This window comes from Salvelinus namaycush, chromosome 1, assembly GCF_016432855.1.
Source record: "Salvelinus namaycush isolate Seneca chromosome 1, SaNama_1.0, whole genome shotgun sequence".
Lineage (NCBI taxonomy): Eukaryota > Metazoa > Chordata > Actinopteri > Salmoniformes > Salmonidae > Salvelinus > Salvelinus namaycush.
The window spans coordinates 59,817,508-59,837,828 of record NC_052307.1 but is presented as its reverse complement, the minus strand read 5'-3'; the positions used below and the strand labels follow the sequence as shown (position 1 = coordinate 59,837,828).

At 42.7% G+C, this 20,321-nt stretch overlaps 1 protein-coding gene across 1 annotated transcript in view; it reads right to left on the bottom strand.

The window, feature by feature from the left end:
• Positions 1-3,632: 3,632 nt before the first annotated feature.
• fam189a1 (family with sequence similarity 189 member A1) overlaps positions 3,633-20,321 on the bottom strand; it is a 136,536-nt gene continuing 119,847 nt past the window's right edge. The window contains exons 6-12 of the mRNA XM_038999273.1: positions 18,256-18,416; positions 11,401-11,566; positions 6,083-6,149; positions 5,216-5,914; positions 4,949-5,020; positions 4,402-4,721; positions 3,633-4,258 (exon numbers count right to left, since the gene is read on the bottom strand). Coding sequence (XP_038855201.1) covers positions 4,043-4,258; positions 4,402-4,721; positions 4,949-5,020; positions 5,216-5,914; positions 6,083-6,149; positions 11,401-11,566; positions 18,256-18,416 — 1,701 coding nt within the window. The 3' untranslated portion in view covers positions 3,633-4,042. The remainder of the gene's footprint in view (positions 4,259-4,401; positions 4,722-4,948; positions 5,021-5,215; positions 5,915-6,082; positions 6,150-11,400; positions 11,567-18,255; positions 18,417-20,321) is intronic.

The following is a 20,321-nucleotide window of genomic DNA, read 5'->3' as shown; positions in this document are numbered from 1 at the left end:
TCACGTTTGTTGTTTTGTCATCTCTAATAAAAGAAGATGTCCTCATATCCCGCTGCGCCTTGGTCCGCTTATTATGACGATCGTGACAGTATGGAACACATAAAATAAGTCATGACATGGAAACAGCATATTTATTGGTAAAATTACACTGTAGCTAAATTTCCATCCAATTGGCGACAGATTTTCATGTGAATATTCTAGAATCCTCATTAAAAAAAGTGCATTTCCCCACCAATTGTTTCCACCAAATGGACACAATGCAGATAAAAAAATCAGTCCTGATGACGTTCGCTTAAATTTCCATTTACAAAATAAAATCTCAAGTTCAATGTGTTTTCATCACATTTTGAACTCTACCAATAGTTTTGTCACAAAAGCTTTTGTGTTAAATAGCCTAGTCTGGTCTTGGTACGTGCGCTCTAGCCAACAGCTTGCAGATAGCCTACAGTGCGGTTATGTCCACTCCCGCTCCTGCTCACCCGCTTCTGGCTCGAGGCTGCTAGACTGCTCATCATTACGCACACCTGTCACCATCGTTATGCGCATCAGCGCTTCATCGGACTCACCTGGACTCCATCAAGTTATTAATTACCTCCCCTATATCTGTCACTTCCTCAGTTTCTTTCCCGAGTCAGCATTAATGTTGTTATGGGTCCCTTGACGCTGTTCATGGTTTGTTTCCTGTCTGTTTATTTATTAAATATTTGCTTCTTGTCTCCCATAGTCTGTCCTTACAGAATGCTGACTCCACAATTGGAAGCATCATGGAGTTTATATATATATATTTTTAGGTGACATCCAGGTGCCGCTGCTGAAGCAACCGGGGATGCCTCGGCCGGGTCCCCCATCGCCCCCCCACCCTAGCAGAATGGACAACAACCCAGGGTAGCTTAATTAAAGCGACAGCTACGGCTGGACATTAAGATTCGACAAGACATGTGGTTTGTGTTGCTCTCAAGAACAGGGCACCATTGAAGGGAGTGATTACTGCGGTTTGTTCTTTTGAGTTTTTATGTTGTCTTAACTTGAAAAAATAATGTTTGGATATATCAGTTATACAGTATGAGGTTTTGTGCCGAACCCGCTGCCGTGTTTCAGGTGCCAAGTGTATGGTCATGTTGCAGCAGTGTGTAGGAGGAAGATTCCTAGATGTGATAAGTTTACAGGAGGAAATGTGACAACGGAATATGTAGTATTGGTGGGAAAAGTTGTGTGTTAACTCTAGGGGTACCCATGGTGCTGGAGATCAGAAGTGTCCGGTGAGAGAAAGGTAGGTTGAGGTTGCCAGGATCAGAGTAGTACAGAAGGTGTCATATGATAAGGCAGTTAAGAGAGTAGTAGAGGAAGATGGGGTCCAGGGCGAGGGATTCTAAGAGGATCCCTGTGAGTAGGATAAGGCCTATAGAGATTGATAAGAATAACATGTGCTTCAGTAAGTGTGTTTCTTAGGGTTCATACCCATCGTTATCAACTGTACTGCAGAAAAGTACTTGGGTGTATGTGATTTTACTGCAGAAGAGTTACAAGGTGTGTTGAACGATAGTGTCCCGTCCTCCCAGGCTGCAGGCCTGGTGTAGGATCAGATAGGGTGAGGTTTTAAAGGGTCTAGGGTTAGTTGGTAGGGCAGTTTTTTTCCCCCCTTTTCCACATCCCTTTTTGTCTCACAAAGTGTAATGAATTCACACTCCGGAACAGTAGGCGGAAACACAGGGCTAGATAAGAGAAATAAATTAATAGGGAGGCTGTGACAATACACATTTAAAGTAGAAGGTCGGATATTTTGGGGTAGGTAAAATAGATTATGCAACAATTGCGATGGAAAGCTTTTATGGTAAATGTTGATTGAAAAAACATGTAATTGATGATGTTGTAGCCTACTACCACCACAACATGTAAAAGCATGCAGAGTTTATAAGCAGATGGAATAGGTTATGATGAACTTCAGAACTTATTTCAGAACTTCATAACTAATGGTGGTTATGTGCACGGTGATGAGCTTCATGCAAATGTTCTAATATCGATGCTCCATTAGCCGTTAGAGGATAGGTACTGTTTGGCGTAGCAGCGAATTTCCGACCAACCTTAACTGTTGTTCGGCAAAACATTTATCTTCTAAAATGTCCGCGTCAAGTTGCAGGTGGTTCGTTAGAATTTTGGAAATGCTCCGTTATTAAAATAAATGTTTTGCTCCATGAAGTATGTGTACATCGCCATCTTGTCTATTAGAAATATTCTCTCGTTGATTGAGACAGGTAGGTGCCTCCAGGGGTGAAAGTAAGGTGGTACAGAGTTCCAGCAAAATAAATAGTGGGGGTATTGGTAAAACATGAGTATCACAATAATTCAAACAAAATGTCAAGAAAACTGAGATGAGTAGTGCCGGAAACCCGAGACGTGGGACAGCAGTGGATACATACATTCTAGCCTAATGACAATCACCAAATGTCATATGTCATTACACTTTTTGGTGTTTTGTGTAACAGATGTCTCTTTCCATTTACCTGTTTGGAGGCGGGAAATATGTTGCGAGTGGATGAATGTGCGCGGGTGCCTAGTAAAGGAGCCCTTTGAACTGAATGTTTGAGAATTAGATGAAAACATTATGACTGGTTGTGGTTATGCCACAATAAAAGGTAATATTGTACATTTTAAAAGTTAAATGATAAATCTTTAGGACTAGGCCCACAGAGATCCTATTGAATTAATAGGGATTCTATATGTACTTCTTTGATTAGGCCCATCATTTTTTGGGGTGTGCACACACAGTCCCGTACCGGAAAAAATGTAATCTAATTTCACACATGGGTCCACCCTAAAGTGCTGCATGTCACGATGACACTCACCTGTCTGGATCAATGAGAGAAAATGTTGAACACATTTTTAAGTGACTTTCTTGAGGTTCACAATCAATTTTAGATACTTTCACATGATTTGAAAATGACGCCAGAAAAAGTATAATATATGTCCCATGACATGAATGGGATTTATGCCAAAAATCTTAAAAGGTTAGCATATGGAAACAGTGCCAGGGAAACTAAAGCAAAGTGTGGATTGCTGTCATACCTTGTCCATAGACTGCTTACAGGGTAAGAAAACCAATATGTAATTTGGATAAACTATCCCTTTAAACTTCAATTGATTTATTCAGAACATGAAAACTTAAGTGAAAAAGTCATTTTATGTACACTACGTCATCACGCACAGCATTTTATCCACTAATAAGTCAGTTTGATGGAAACACCGCTGTTGGGAAAATGTGCATATTGTTTCTATGCAGATTTTAGAATATTCACCTGATAATCTTTTGCCAATTGGATGGCAACCTATCTGATTCAGAATAGTTTGTAAAACCGCAAGATCTTGATATTTCGTAAGTTACAATGACCAAGGTTTTAAAAAATATTACACAATTTGTGTGTTTTGTACATTGATACAGTATTTTATTATTCTTTTAAACTATTCAGTTGCGCCATGCATCTTCTTTAAGTATGGACTTCTGCGCCTCTCATGCCTCCTAAAAATGTATGTAATGTTCAACTGATATACCATTGTTGAAAGAAGGAGGTCGACTACAACATAGAAAGTCATATTTTATTGTAACACTGATAAGAATTGTAACACATTGAGGTAAGTTAAATAATCCACTTTTGTAAAGTTCTCCGTCCTGCAGTGGCACACAGTATTCAGCCAATCAGAGTTAGAATCCACAAAGTCTGCAGGGGCTAGTACCATCCCAAGTCTGTCCAGTTCACAGTTTTAATACAAAGTAGTTTTTTTCCTTTTGATAAAGTAGAGCACTAGTTTTTCATCATGACATCTCCATTTAGTTGGCTTACAAGTGTGTTTTACAAGGTTGAGACTGTTAAAAAAATCCCCTGAGGGAGAAAAGAACATTCTGGTGTTTTTGATATGAGAGAGAACAGAAGACAATCCAGTCCAGACATGACTTACTGAGTTTGTTTCTGCTAATGTCTTGGCACAGTCTCACAGGGCACTATGAGATAGAGATAGGGGTTGAGTCCTTGGTGGGGAGGGAGGGCGGTCAAAGGATGGTCTCTCTACACAAAAGGCTTTGAGTGCGTTCAGAGGGTGAGGGAGAGGAGTCCAGGGGAGCAGGGGGGTTGGGAGGCCCTGGTGCTGTAGGTGGACGGCGCAGGGATGAGAAAGGGGAACTCAAGGCCCCACAGCTTTGGAGGTGCAGGTCTTCATGGGCACGCTTCCTTGGGCTGCCGATGATGCGTTGTGACTGTGTCATCACCTGTGCAAATTAACAGACACAAACAAACACATCCATCAATATCACTGACCAACAGTTTAGCCCAGAATGATCCAACAATGGTTTCATTAAGTTATCAGACCAGCTTATTTTTCATATGCATTCATGCTCATCGATAGACGTACCTGATCTATGACATTGGCACTGAATATAGCTTCCTCCATGTGTCTCTCGTCAGACTTGATGACATACTTGATGCTGTTGACCACCTGCTGGACCTCTGGAGGTAGACTGCAGCTGGTGTGCTCCAGGAATTTGGCCACCAGGATTTTGGTGTCTTTATACGTCTTGAGGTCAGCCAGAGAGTGTGGGCGCTCGTTGGAGACCGTGTGCAGGGCTCGCGGTTTGAGGCGGATGTCCACTTTCCTCCCCTCCTTCTGCTTCCTACCATTCCGGGTGCTGACTTTGGCAGTGGCGTGGAGAGGAGCTGCCACCTCTGTAGACTCTGAACACACCAAAGACACAAACATACAACAACATCCAATCAGGCGGTACTCAACATATTCAACACATTTGCACATTCTGTAGGCGAACGCTATTTTCACCTACGAGTCGCTGGTCTAAATGGGTGTTTTCACCAGGGGTATGTGTAGACTGCCAGGTTAGGTGGGGAGATGTGAAAGGCGTACATAGTAGAGAGGTGGTAAAAGGCTCTGGTGTGGTGGACGTTACCTTGCTCTGGTGAAGTCTGAGGAGAATCTTCAGGAGGAGGGTTGCTTGCAGAGGGGTAGCCACAGCTGTCACCTGCAGAGGGAGATGTTAGCCTTATGGTGAACAAGTACTTATGCTAAGGTATATTATTTGCATTTCACCAAATGAAGTGATGCTAGCTGCCTATGTGGTCTGATTAACCCGGTTCATCTCAACAGTAATGACCGAATCTTTCCTAAACAACACATGGGGAACAATGCCGTGCCGACACAGGAACAACTCACGTACTTCCAGATATGGAGGTACAGGAGATGGGGTCGCTGGTGGAGCGTACGATGCGAGCCAGCTTGCGATACCTCCTGCCCGACCGGAGCATGCGGGGTCGCTCTGCGGGCGCTGAGGTAGAAGGGGGCTGCGAAGCCGGGCAGGAGGAAGAGGAGGATGGGGACCACACACTGAAGCACAGCCGGGAGCCACGGGGCCGGGCAGGGGGGGACGGGGAGTGGCAGGCAGGGAGGCTCTGGGCTGCTGAGGCTACCTCTACGGAGGCTGTGGCTGCGGCTGCAGAGGGGGAGGCAGAGGGCAGGGAGGGAGGAGTAGGAGGGACAGGAAGAATCAGCTGCTTCCTACTGGCTCGTTCTCTGAGGTTTGCGTGTAACTTTGCTCCTCCCTTGGGCTCCTCGTGCTCCAGTATGTTGACGTTCTCTATGGACCAGTCTGGAGAGCGGGGTATGGAGTCCTGGGTGTGGGAGGATTCGCTGTAGCCAGTGTAGTCGAGCCGGGCCAGGCCGCGGTGGCGGTGGGAGAAGCGGGCACTGAGCTCTAGACTGATACAGCTGCCATCAGTGGGGGCGGTGTGCAGCGTGCTATAGGGAGAGGAGTCAGAGCCCTGCACCTCCAGGGAACAGAGATCCTCTGAGGAGCAACTGTGGTCTGGAATTTCTGCCACCTCCTCTGATACCATTAGAGAGGCACTGTCCACCGAGGCTGGGACAAGACACAGGAGAGCACAAGCATCAGCTGCACCAAATTACAGTACAGGCATAGATATCAAACATGTCTTAACCCTATGGGTGAGATACCCCAGCCTGTTCACACACACAGTCAAAGTAGTGTGAGGGGTGGCTGTAGTGATAGTAATTAAGCCTTCCTTACCCTGAGTACTGAGACCAGCTGTGGCGTTTCTCTCACAGAGGCTGGACTGATCAATGCTGGTAGTGACCTGCAGAGAGTAGCACATGAACAGACAGACACACACACACACACACACACACACACACACACACACACACACACACACACACACACACACACACACACACACACACACACACACACACACACACACACACACACACACACACACACACACACACACACACACACACACACACACACACACACATGATTAGTTCTTACAGTTAACAAAGGAGACACACATTTCCAAAGGGATAGTGAGTGAGGGAACCAAATAAATCTGCCATTAGTGAAACCCTTGTTAAAGATGAGGAACAGGTGGGAGAGGCAGAGAATCCTTTTGGAGAACATCTGTCAGAGGCTGCTGCTTCATCCCGACACATCTGGCAACCATGTGCTCAGTACCACACTCTGGCCAGGAGAGAGCTCTCTAAGCACACATCACCCACTCTACATCAGGAATTCCATAGAAATTTTAGAGGTGGTGAACTGTCACTGTAATGTGGTTTTCTTAAATAATTGAATGCTTATTATGTTAAGTGTTATGTGTGCTTGCTTTCTCATCCCATCATGGTGAGTATTTAGAAATCATAGCAGTGAATATGAAAAAGGATAATCAGGGTCTTAGAAGCATGTAATGCCGTGTAGTGTCTGTAGTACCATTTAATATAAAGTATGTTCCAATACAATCTTACCGTTCATAAGCTGCAGTCACCTGTACAAACTGATCATTTCGGGTCCATACCTCTATTCTTGTCAACCTGCTAGAGGTGAGCGTCTAGAGTGTCTATTCAGGGGTAATCTAGATCCTTCTATTGCAGCTGCTCCCCTATGAGGCATACATCTAACAGCAGCCAGTCCCCTCAGGTGCTTTCCCTGCATCAACACTTCAAAGGCATGTACTTCAGGTGAGAAAACTCTATATTGATTTGACCTCATTCACAGAATCTTTGTTAGAAGATAATTTTCAGGAGATCTGTGCAGAGCTCTAAAAGATGAGGGGAAGCCTTTTGGTATTACATTTTAGAGCAAATAATATATTTTTGCTCTAAAATTTTGGCGCACAATGTCTCTTAAAATATCAAAGGGACACAAAAGGCACTCTTTTTGTGGAACGACCCAGCTTTGTTATAGATTGGATTCCTATGTCTTTGTCTCCTGTGGTTTCCCTTCACTGTCATGTAAGAGACAAGAGACCTTGTCTGTCTTAGGAGAGCCACAAAGCACCACTCAGCCCTGAACAGATAACTGCGCCAATGATTGAATGGCATTTTTTGTTAAGCTTGCATTCAATTGCACTCCATGTTGCACACAACAAGCTTCCATCCCCCCTGTCACAAGGGGATGTATGGCTGATTTAAGATGAAATCGTCAACCCTGTTACAGTCAACCCTGTTACTATATTTGGCACTTATAGGCAATTACTATAGATTTTTTTTAAATTTAACTTCAAGAGATAGGAAAACATGTTTTTTAGGAAGTTGAACATGTGCTCTTAATGACAATATTAAAATTAGATTAAATCAAATGTTATTTTCTTTACCAAGTTCCACTTCTCAAAAGGTACCCAATTGGTGGAACGTCCCAGCTGCATTCAATAGGAAACCAACTATATTCCTTGAAGAAGTGACATCTCACATTTTCTCCAGGTGGACAACAATAGTACCTCCATGATTGAGTTCAGAGGAAAAACAGGATGTTACATTAAACTCATCAAACTGAAATCTATACCCGCTCTGATGTTCTACCAGACAAGATGTGTCTTCTGTATCTCATCTAAATTAGACTTTTTCCATCACACCTATAGTACATTTGGAAAGTATTCAGACCCCTTGACTTTTCCCACATTTTGTTAGGTTACAGCCTTATTCTAAAATGGATTAAATAAATTGTTTTCCTCATCAATCTACACACAGTACCCCACGCAATAACCCATGACAAAACAAAAGCAGGTTTTCTGAAACTTTTGCAAATATACAGTTGAAGTCGGAAGTTTACATACACCTTAGCTAAATACATTTAAACTCCGTTTTTTTGCAATTCCTGACATTTAATCCTAGTAAAAATTCCCTGTCTTAGGTCAGTTAGGATCACCACTTTATTTTAAGAATGTGAAATGTCAGAATAATAGTAGAGAGAGTGATTTATTTCAGCTTTTATTTATTTCATCACATTCCCAGTGGGTCAGAAGTTTACATACACTCAATTAGTATTTGGTAGTATTGCCTTTAAATTGTTTAACTTGGTTCAAACGTTTCAGGTAGCCTTCCACAAGCTTCCCACAATAAGTTGTGTGAATTTTGCCCCATTCCTCCTGACAGAGCTGGTGAAACTGAGTCAGGTTTGTAGGCCTCCTTGCTCGCACACGCTTTTTCAGTTCTGCCCACAGATTTTCTATAGGATTGAGGTCAGGGCTTTGTGATTGCCCTCCAATATCTTGACTTTATTGTCCTTAAGCCATTTTGCCACAACTTTGGAAGTATGCTTGGGGTCATTGTCCATTTGGAAGACCCATTTGCGACCAAGCTTTAACTTCCTGACTGATGTCTTGAAATGTTGTTTTAATATATCCACGTAATTTTCCCTCCTCATGATGCCATCTATTTTGTGAAGTGTACCAGTCCCTCCTGCAGCAAAGCACCCCCACAACATGATGCTGCCACCCCCGTGCTTCACAGTTGGGATGGTGTTCTTCGGGTTGCAAGCCTCCCCCTTTTTCCTCCAAACACAACGATGGTCATTATGGCCAAACAGTTCTATTTTTGTTTCATCAGACCAGAGGACATTTCTCCAAAAAGTACGATCTTTGTCCCCACGTGCAGTTGCAAACCGTAGTCAGTTTTTTTATGGCGGTTTTGGAGCAGTGGCTTCTCCCTTGCTGAGCGGCCTTTCAGGTTATGTCGATATAGGACTCGTTTTACTGTGGATCTAGATACTTTGTACCTTTTTCTTCACAGATGAACGTGGTACGTTCATGCATTTGGAAATTGCTCCCAAGGATGAACCAGACTTGTGGAGGTCTAGAATTGTTTTTTTGATGTCTTGGCTGATTTCTTTTGATTTTCCCATGATGTCAAGAAAAGAGGCACTGAGTTTGAAGGTAGGCCTTGAAATACATCCACAGGTACACCTCCAAGTGACTCAAATGATGTCAATTAGCCTATCAGAAGCCATGACATAATTTTCTGGAATTTTCCAAGCTGTTTAAAGGCACAGTCAACTTAGTGTATGTAAACTTCTGACCCACTGGAATTGTGATACAGTGAATTATAAGTGAAATAATCTGTCTGTAAACAATTGTTGGAAAAATGACTTGTGTCATGCACAAAGTAGATGTCCTAACCGACTTGCCAAAACTATAGTTTGTTATTAACAAGAAATGTGTGGAGTGGTTGAAAAACAAGTTTTAATGACTCCAACCTAAGTGTATGTAAACGTTCGACTTCAACTGTATAAAAAAAAACATATACCTTATTTACATAAGTATTCAGACCTTTTGCTATGAGACTAGAAATTGAGCTCAGGTGCATCCTGTTTCCATTGATCATCCTTGAGATGTTTCAACAACTTGATTGGAGTCCACCTGTGGTAAATTCAATTGATTGGACATGATTTGGAAAGGCACACACCGGTCTATATAAGGTCCAACAGTGGACAGTGCATGTCAGAGAATAAAACAACCCCTGAGGTCGAAGGAGATGTCTGTAGAGCTCCGAGACAGGATTGTGTCAAGGCACCAATCTGGGGTAGGGTACCAAAAAAAATCTGCAGCATTGAAGGTCCCCAAGAACACAGTGGCCTCCATCATTCTTAAATGGAAGAAGTTTGGAACCACCAAGACTCTTAGAGCTGGCCGCCCGGCCAAACTGAGCAATCAGGGGAGAAAGGCCTTGGTCAGGGAGGTGACCAAGAACCCGATGGTCACTCTGACAGCTCTCCAGAGTTCCTCTGTTGAGATGGGGAACCTTCTAGAGGACAACCATCTCTGCCCATCTCTGCAGCACTCCACCAATCAGGTCTTCATGGTAGAGTGGCCAAATGGAAGCTACTCCTCAGTACAAGGCACATGACAGGCACCTAAAGACTCTCAGACCATGAAAAATGAGATTCTCTGGTCTGATGAAACCAAGATTGAACTCTTTTGCCTGAATGTCAAGCGTGACATCTGGAGGAAACCTGGCACCATCCCAACAGTGAAGCATGGTGGTGGCAGCATCATACTGTGGGGATGTTTTTCAGCGGCAGGGACTGGGAGACTAGTCAGGATGAAGGGAAAGATGAACGGAGCAAAGTACAGAGACATCCTTGATGAAAACCTGCTCCAGAGCGCTCAGGATCTCAGACTGGGGCGAAGGTTCACCTTCCAACAGGACAACAACCCTAAGCACACAGCCAAGACAATGCAGGAGTGGCTTCGGGACAAGTCTCTGAATGTACTTGAAGGTCCCAGCCAGATCCCTGCAAATACCTGAAAATAGCTGTGCAGCGACTCTCCCCATCCAACCCGGAAAAAGCTTGAGAGGATCTGCAGAGAAGAATGGGAAAAACTCCCCAAATACAGGTGTTCCAAGCTTGTAGCGTCATACCCAAGAAGACTCGAGGCTGTAATCGCTGCCAAAGGTTCTTCAACAAAGTACTGAGTAAAGAGTCTGAATACTTATGTAAATGAATGTGATATTACAGTTTTTTATTTTTAATACATTTGCAAAAAAATCTAAAAACCAGTTTTTTCTTTGTTATTATGGGGTATTGTGTGTAGATTTATGAGGGGGGGAAACTATTTAATCCAATTTAGAATAAGGCTGAATCGTAACAAAATATGGAAAAAGTCAAGGGGTCTGAATACTTTCTGAATGCACTGTATGTGTGTGCTGCTGTCTTATGAGGTCAGCAGTGAATTGGGTCATCTGCATAAGGAAATGTTACACGTCTTTATTATCTCTCTTTTATTAGAGCCTGTGGCAGTTATTTACACAGAGAGAGAGGAGCATAAAATCCTCTCACCTCACTAATCCTCAACCCAAATAGAAACTTCAACTGAGTCTCTAACTAGCTAGCTTCTCTCTGTGTACTTCTCCTTCTCTCTTTGTGATCTCATACAACAACTTCTTCTGAAGTCAAAATGCCTTTCTTAGCATCCTCCTTTGTAGTTGTGTTCTTACAATGTGCATGTAAACAGTGAGAGGGGTTCTAAACTACTCTAACTGTGAATAGAGAACGTGTAATGTTAGAAAGAGGCTGGTCTTTTATTGGGGCAGGATGGTAGTGATACTCACCTGACTGGCAGGGGTCTGCCCCATCCCCATCCCCATCCCCATCCCCAGCCCCACCACAGACTCATATGACGGGGGCAACTCAGAGGGGTAGAGTGTCCCAGGGCTGTTGATGGGCACTCCATAGATGGTGCTGAACGGGGAGTGTGGAAAGTCCAGGTGTAGACTTCTGAATGTGAGAAACATTAGGGAGGAAAGGGTGTGAGGAGAAATAATAATAATACCCTCTTCTTCCTCAATCCAGCAACACTTCATTTTAGAGTAAACAAACACATTCAATTGGTTGAGAGGCACATTGTTTTTCATGTGGTGTTAATTAAAAATTTCTCACCCATGCAAGAGCCATCTTTTTAATTAAAACCCATTCTCCTGTGAAGTGGCAGAGTATAAAATACAACTTGAGTGTCTGAATTAATCATCCAGCGCATGATGATGTCATGACATGTTTCTGCCCTCAGCTAGGGGACTCTATAAAGGCTTCCTCTGCATGTTTCTATTTACAGCCTAACTGACAAGGACACATGGCATCTAGCCAAGCACCTGGATCAGCATGCCTTCAAAGATGTGGAAATGGAACTGACTCTCCTATACCAAGTGGAAGGAGATCAATGGCACATTTATACAAGGCCATGGATGTTACTTTACCAGTGGTCCTTAACAAAGCACTACAACATTCTGAGTCTGTACTGAGCATTGTGAGTGGCTTGGCTCAAGGGCTCCACAGAATTTGTGTTAAAGGCTCAACGAAGCTTTCTTAGTGTCCAACAAGCTTTCTCTACCCTTAACCATGTTCTGAACACCTCCAAAACAAAGGTCATGTGGTTTGGTATGAAGAATGCCACTATCCCCACAGGTGTGATTACTACCTCTGATGGTTTAGAGCTTGAGGTAGTCACCTCATACAAGTACTTGGGAGTATGGCTAGACGGTACACTGTCCTTCTCTCAGCACATATCAAAGCTGCAGGCTAAAGTAAAATCTAGACTTGGTTTCCTCTATCGTATTCGCTCTTCTTTCACCCCAGCTGCCAAACTAACCCTGATTCAGATGATCATCCTACCCATGCTAGATTTTGGAGACATAATTTATAGATCGGCAAATCAGGGTGCTCTTGAGCGACTAGATGTTCTTTACTATTCAGCCATCAGATTTGCAACAAATACTCAAACGGGACAGTTTTATTCAAAGACTCAATCATGGACACTGTGGCTGCTTTGTGTGATGTATTGTTGTCTCTACCTTCTTTTCCTTTGTGCTGTTGTCTGTACCCAATAATGGTTGTACCATGTTTTGTGCTACTACCATGTTGTGTTGCTACCATGTTGTTATGTTGTGTTGCTACCATGCTGTGTTGTCATGTGTTGCTGCCTTGCTATGTTGTTGTCTTAGGTCTCTCTTTATGTAGTGTTGTGTTGTCTCTCTTGTTGTGATGTGTGTTTTGTCCTATATTTATATTGTATTTATTTTACATTTTAAAATCCCCGCACCCGTCCCTGCAGGAGGCCTTTTCCCTTTTGGTAGGCCGTCATTGTAAATAAGAATTTGTTCTTAACTGACTTGCCTAGTTAAATAAAGGTTAAATATATATTTTTTTAAATATATGTCTAGGATCAAACTTGCTCTAGCCACTTACAATATATATATTTAATAAAACATATGTGTTTAGTTTAAACTCTGCCATCAATCACTAAAATAAAATATGATTCTGGGCGAGGATAAAACCAAATAATCAAGCTAGGAGTTGTATCAAACCTAGCCTCATCATCTTCCCTAAAACGGGAAGCCTGGGGAAGTTCCATGGCAAAAATGAGCTAAAGAGGGGTGGGAACCAGGTGTAAATCACGGTGCAAAACACGCCTACACGGGCACCCGGGCGAGATTAATCAAACCCCCTCAGTGCGTGAAGACAAAAAAAATCTATAAAACAAGCACTGGGTGGTGACAAAACATTTTAGAACGTTTGCAGCACCCTGCTTTTTACAGCATTTCTCTGTTGTTTCGAGACGACATAAAGCTGCAGCAAGAGAGGAGAAATGGTCTACAATGTTGGCCATTTCAATATTTCTTATTTTGACGTTTCTGGAGTGATATTTGGGTGTGCAGGCTTGCATGAGCCCCGGGACAAGAAGTAGCTAGTCACAATGAGGTTCACTTTGACAAAAGTCAGTTAACCTTGTAAGCTACCTAGGTATAACTAGCTACAGTTACCTACTAGCTAGTTCAATTTCTCTCAGGATTATAAAGGCAACAAAATGTTAATAAAAAAAGCATATTATTGACCTAAAGGGTTAGCTGTTTTAGCCCAATATCTAACTTATTCAGGGTCAGTGATACCTAAAGCAACCATAGTACTGTCTATCTCCCTCCATCTCAACTCTGGACCTCGAAGCCAATTCCACTGCTTTTACTGCTTTCATTGTTCCCCTTTAATCAGGGACTAATTTAGACCTGGGACACCAGGTGGATGCAATTAGTTATCAGGTAGAAGAGAAAACCAGCACTCCGGACCTCGTAGGGTAAGAGTTGAATACGCCTGGTCTGTCTACTATGGGAACAACGGCTACCTTATTGCAAGCAACATTGCTAAAATGAATAAAATAAAATGAACCTCAAAATATGTTACCTCTAATGCTCATATCCTGTAACCTAATTGTCATCGCCTTACTTTCATACTGCACCTAAATTACAAGGGTTGGATTTTTACAATTTTGTCAGCACTCAACCTGGTCTCAAAGCATTTTGTATTATTTTGTACGTAAATCCGTGATGTTGTGTTACGTTTAGTATGTTATTAATTTGTGGATTTCCATCACCCATTTCGTATGATATGTTATGAATTACAATTCATATTATATGTTACAAATTTGCAAAAGGTACAATATGTTACGAATTTGCAAAATTTACAATATGTTATGAATTTGCAAAACGTATGATATGTTATGAATTTTAGTTAGGTGGCTAACGTTAGCTAGGCTAGGGGTTAAGGTTAGGGGTTAGCGTTAAGGTCAGTGCTTAATTTGAGCCGGAACAGGATCTGACACCTCTCCGTTCCTCTTTTCGGAACCTATTTGGACAGATCCGGTACCTCTTGTGGCATGAAAAATAAGTGTAACTTTTAGCAATGTAAAAATTCAAATAAAAGCGATCAAAGTTCATTTGAGTTGCCTCTTAGTTAATTGTCCTGCTTTAATTGTTTTTCCACAATTCATTTTTCCCATAGGGGATTTTAGAAACAGTTCAAATAAGGGCTGTGTTTCGTGTAGGCTTACCCAGGCGTGACATTTTGATAACTGTGTAAATCTCTCTAGGACAAGGTGACTTTTTTATTTATAATATTTTTTTACCCCTTTTTCTCCCCAATTTCGCATTATCCAATTGGTAGTTACAGTCTTGTCCCATCGCTGCAACTCCCGTACGGACTCGGGAGAGGTGGAGGTAGAGAGCCATGCTTCTTCCGAAACACGACCCTGCCAAGTCGCACTGCATCTTGACACACTGCCCACTTAACCCGGAAGCCAGTCGCACCAATGTGTCGGAGGAAACACTGTGCAACTGGTGACTGAAGTCAGCGTGCATGCGCCCAGCCCGCCACAGGAGTCGCTAGAGTGCGATGGGTAAAGGACATCCGGGCTGGTCAAACCCTCTCCAGACGATGCTGGGCCAATTGTGCGCCGCCTCATGGGTCTCCAAGTTGCGGCCAGTTGCGACACACCCTGGGATCAAACCAGGGTCTGTAGTGACGCCTCTAGCACTGCGATGCAGTGCCTTAGACCGCTGCGCCACTCGGGAGGCCCCTGACAGTTGATTTTTATCAATATATTCGCCTGCGTTTACTCCCCAAAAATGAAATGCTAAATAGCTGCTAATGTGGCTATCATAAAGAACTACAAATACCATGATCTGGACGAGACAGCTGAATCGAGGCAAAGGTAAGAATATCTGGATTAACTATCTAATGTTAGCTAAATTTAGTCATGAATAAATTGTCTAAATGTTTTTAAATTAATAATTTTGTGAACTGGCTAAAGCGAGTTTTAAATTGACACAAAATGGCTTAAGGACAACAAAGTCAAGGTATTGGAGTGGCCATCACAAAGCCCTGACCTCAATCCTATAGAAAATGTGTGGTCAGAACTGAAAAAGCTTGTGCGAGCAAGGAGGCCTACAAACCTGACTCAGTTACACAAGCTCTGTCAGGAGGAATGGGCCAGCAAAATTCACCCAACTTATTGTGGGAAGCTTGTGGAAGGCTACCCGAAATGTTCGACCCAAGTTAAACAATTTAAAGGCAATGTTACCAAATACTAATTGAGTGTATGTAAACTTCTGACCCACTGGGAATGTGATGAAAGAAATAAAAGCTAAAATAAATAAATCACTCTACTATTATTCTGACATTTCAAATTCTTAAAATAAAGTGGTGATCCTAACTGACCTAAGAAAGGGAATTTTTACAAGGATTAAATGTCAGGAATTGTGAAACACTGAGTTGAAATGTATTTGGCTAAGGTGTATGTAAATTTCTGACTTCAACTGTATATATTGTCTACTAGTATCGTTTTAAATTGAGAATATATAGCTCAACATGTAAACCATGTGAGAGTTTTGCTATTCTCTGCTTCAGATGACAGATCCCCATAAGGCCAGTGATGCATGCCATATGATAAGCTGCAAAATGGATTCAGATAGCTGATATACTGAGACAGAGTGACAGTTAAATAAAACAGATTGGAGATCTTACAACTAGACAAAAAGGAAATGTTAATTTGAGAATACAACACAGAACTACAGACAGAGACAGAACCCCTTCTCTTCTTTATTGCAGGATTGTGATTAATCAACATTAACACTAGTTCATTTTGAATAATATTTTAACAATTAAAACAAGTTAAACACTTCATCACTACAAAATGTACAAATAAGCTAACTCTTATGTAAAGATTAGACATCTAAACAACAATAGAAAATTGAGTGGTAATAACAAGTAGGCCATTATTACTAAAGCATAATTTCAGGTAACAAAACTCCATGCCAGCGGTGACTAACCTTGCTCCATTGATCCCTGATCTACTGGGTGAGCAGACTTCTATTCCAGCCCAGCAATAGCACACTTGATTATCAACTCATTAGGTTTGATAAGTTGAATCAGGTGTGTTATTTCTGGGCCGAAACAGAACCCTGCACACCTAGCAGATCTCCAGCCTTCTCCAATTGTAATAGGTTTATACATTGTGTGTGATGTTCAACTGTTTTTGTATACAACATGTGCTAACATATGTAGGCCTATACATATAACCCAGGGCATATAGGTAGGCCTACCTATGTTAGCAAAAGTTATATACAAAAATACCGCTGGTATACACAGTTACTGTGTGAGAAGATGTTAAAGTTAGCCATTGTTATGTATATGTGGGCTGAAAAGTACCAGTGGCCTGGCTTTGGCCCCAAGTGAGAGCAGGTCCACCGGAGTCATGGCCCAGACACGGGTGCCTTCCCACGTAGATGGAAACAAAAAGTCTGAGCCTTTTAGGTAAAACACTGGGGTAAATCCTTTATGGAAATGCACCATTAGTCTCTTGGGACATTCATTGGGACCTCTCTCTTCATCTGCAAACACAGGCTTTCACAACTTTCCATATCTGAGGACAGAAATCATCACAATGAAACAGGCTTCATTATACTGAAATTAGTCAGCACTGAACATTATGTTGTTATTATCTCTCTGTTTTTCTTTCTTGGGACTGGAGAATATTTTCATAATGTCCTCCCACAAAGTGACCTGCCCTGTCCAGTAGCCTACACTCTCCCTTTACTGACAGCTAGAGCTGCAATTGCAGTCTCTCCCTAGGCTGTTATCAACAAATGCATTTGGAGATTGTTTTTAAATTACAATGATTATATCAAGATACTGTAGTTAGCTAATAGAAAGTTATCTAGATAATGACATTTAATTCACTTAGCTAAACAGTGTGTAAAGTTAGCTTGCTAGCTAGCAGCTCAGTTGAGTTAGCCTACTAGAAGTGTAATACATAGTTTAACATTTCAAAATATATTTACTTACTTGAATAGGTTCTCCCACTGCCTCTGTTTTTTGAGCCCTTATTTTTTATAATAATCTTCAAGATTTTTCGGTGGTAGCAAAGCGCAGCCAGCAGCAATATAGACGAATGGAGACAAGGTAAAAGTGTGTTTGTCGACAGAGCAGTTTAGAACGTGTTGTGACATTTGACTTAACCAGCGTAATCCACTTTCAATTTGAACAAATATAAATCGCAGACTGTCAGCCACACTTGATCATTTGAAAACGTGCACTTGAAACTAGCAAACGCAACAACTCTCTACAAAATGTGTCCTACCCGGACGGAATACAGTGGCACACATAACCCCCCCCCCCCCCCTACAGGTGTGTGGAGAAGGGTTCTTGAAATGTAACAGCCAATCAAAATCTTGCGGAACCGTTCAAACCATTTTTGCAATACAAAATTCTCCAGGCATGCCAACATGATTTTGGAGGCATGGCAACGCAAGACTATATCAAACCCAGTGTGACAGGTGCCAAAGGAGTTGCTACAGCCAGTCATTCAAACAGGCATGTTGCTATGTTGGTCAGCCAGGTTGTTAGGAGGTTGTTAGGAGGTCAGAGTGTTGTGCTGCAGCCAGTACATCTGTACATCTATCACCGAAGTGCAGGTGTTGTGTTGTGTTGCTTTGCTGTAGTGTCTCAGTTTGCCCATCACCGGGGTCAAGGTGTTGTGTTGTGTTGCTTTGCTGTAGTGCCTCAGTTTGCCCATCACCGAGGTCAAGGTGTTGTGTTGTGGTATGTTGTGTTTGTTCTGTTGTGATGTTGTGTTGCGATACCTCTGTCCGTCCATCACCGGGGTGCAGGTGTACTCCGGGGGGTAGTAGGGTGGTGGAGGGATGGGTGGGATGAACTCGTCAAAGTCAAGGGTCTGGTGCAGGATGGTGCCGCGGGGTGTCATGCAGTCAGCGCTCAGGGCTCGAGCTCTGTGTGGCATGAACTGAAACAGACAGACAGATAGAGAGAGACACAAACCCAGCTTTTATTTCAAAGACAGGAAACCGCTGTCTATTTGTCTCATTCTGAAAGCTTTATACTGGGACCATTGAACGTGTTAATTTCAACAACATTCTGTAGAAAAACGGCATCTAGAATAAGGTTATCTAGCTGACACAATTCTGTTTTTGGAGACTTGGACAAAGGAACTATGCAGTAGCATGCGTCATTATCGGTGGCAAAGTCGTTAATGGCAGTGCTAATAAAGCCAGACACAATGGAGCAGTGGGAGGAAAAAAACGCTGGCTGGATCAATACATGTCAAGTGAAGGAAGCCTGGCCTGGCCTGGCCAGCACGTTGTGCATTGAGTCAGTCAGGCTTTAGTAGGCAGCTAGCTTTGTTCCTGGGAGCTGAAATCTTTCCTTGTGAAATGGGAATGAAGCCAGATTGAGAGGGGCTCTGTGAGTGTACTGGGAATAGGAGGAGACAGGTCCTTTGTCATTCACCCTCCTGTGACCTTACGGCTGTACAGGCCAGTTTAATCTCTCCTGGTCTGTGTTTTTAAAACAGTGGCGTGTCTCACATTCCTCCTGCTCCCAACCAGACGGCGACGTGCCATTGAGAAGTTCCCATTCAGGACGCACTGGAGTTCAGCTTGTCTACTTTGAAGTTCAAATCTGACTTTGAGAAATGTGCCCATCTGTTGCTTTGCGTCTGCCATCAATCATGTGTCATACAAGAAGAGCATAGAAAGTTTACATAGATATATTCATGATCAGTCAAGGACAAAGACATGAAAAGCTCTCATTGAAATTCTGACTGAATAGTAAAACCTTGCTCTTACCAACTAAATGACTGTGACCTGTATCATTTTAGGTTACAAAAAGTATTGTTTTTGCATTTTCTTCTAGCCACAAAAGATGAAGAAACTGAACCAGGTGCAAAATCAAACATATTGTCCTGCTCTTAAGCTTATGGTCCTGTAGCTCATTGTGCCTGTGCGGTGACTGTGTAGCTGGGATCACTAGTGATGTCTTGCATTGCCACCCTGTGCTCTGAGATGAAACGAATCCTCTACTGGCAGCCTCCACTCTAGCCCCTGCACCAGTCCCATTGCTAACCCCTACATCTGCATCAGCGCCAGGCAGTCCCAGCCCCTGCATCTGCTCCGGCTCCAGCCCCAAACTCCTGCATCACTAATATAATTCAGCTCTATCAATCTCCCACCCAGGTCTTATCTGCCATATACCCATCCAGGGGGCCACACAATCTACTGCTCAGCTCATAAACTGTACAAAGCCTTCTCGTATACAATGTTAAAACTTTATGCTCCCGCAAGTTTATTTCTCCCCTGTAAAAAACTGCCCAGAGATATTAAAGGGGTGCAGGCAAACTCCGCTGGTATCACTAGTATCGCTATGTTTTAATGGTGGCTATGAGGGCGCTACGGCCCACCAATCATCTGGGAAAGTCATTCTAAATGGGCTGAGAGCATTGCTCTGAAGGGCAGAGGGAGCACCCCGCCATATTGATTTCCCTGATGACAGCAAAGCATTTAGGTTTTGGGCACAGTCATTGTTTCCCTTGTAATGCGAGAGGGTCGTTTTAAGGACAGCATGCCTTTTAAGGTGAACATATTACCAACTACAGCGAGGGAGAAGAATCATTATTTCCCCTTTAATTGGTTTCTTCAAATCCTCTGTGGTTTTTAGAGTGATGTGGAGGTTCTGAATTGTTCTGGGATGGGTGCTCTTCGTGATGTGTGTTGACATTATCTAAGCATTATCAAAGCCTCCTTCATTCATGCTGCCAAACATACCCTAGTAAAACTGACTATCCTACCGATCCTTGACTTCGGCGATGTCGTTTGCAAAATAGCCTCCAACACTACTCAGCAAATTGGATGCA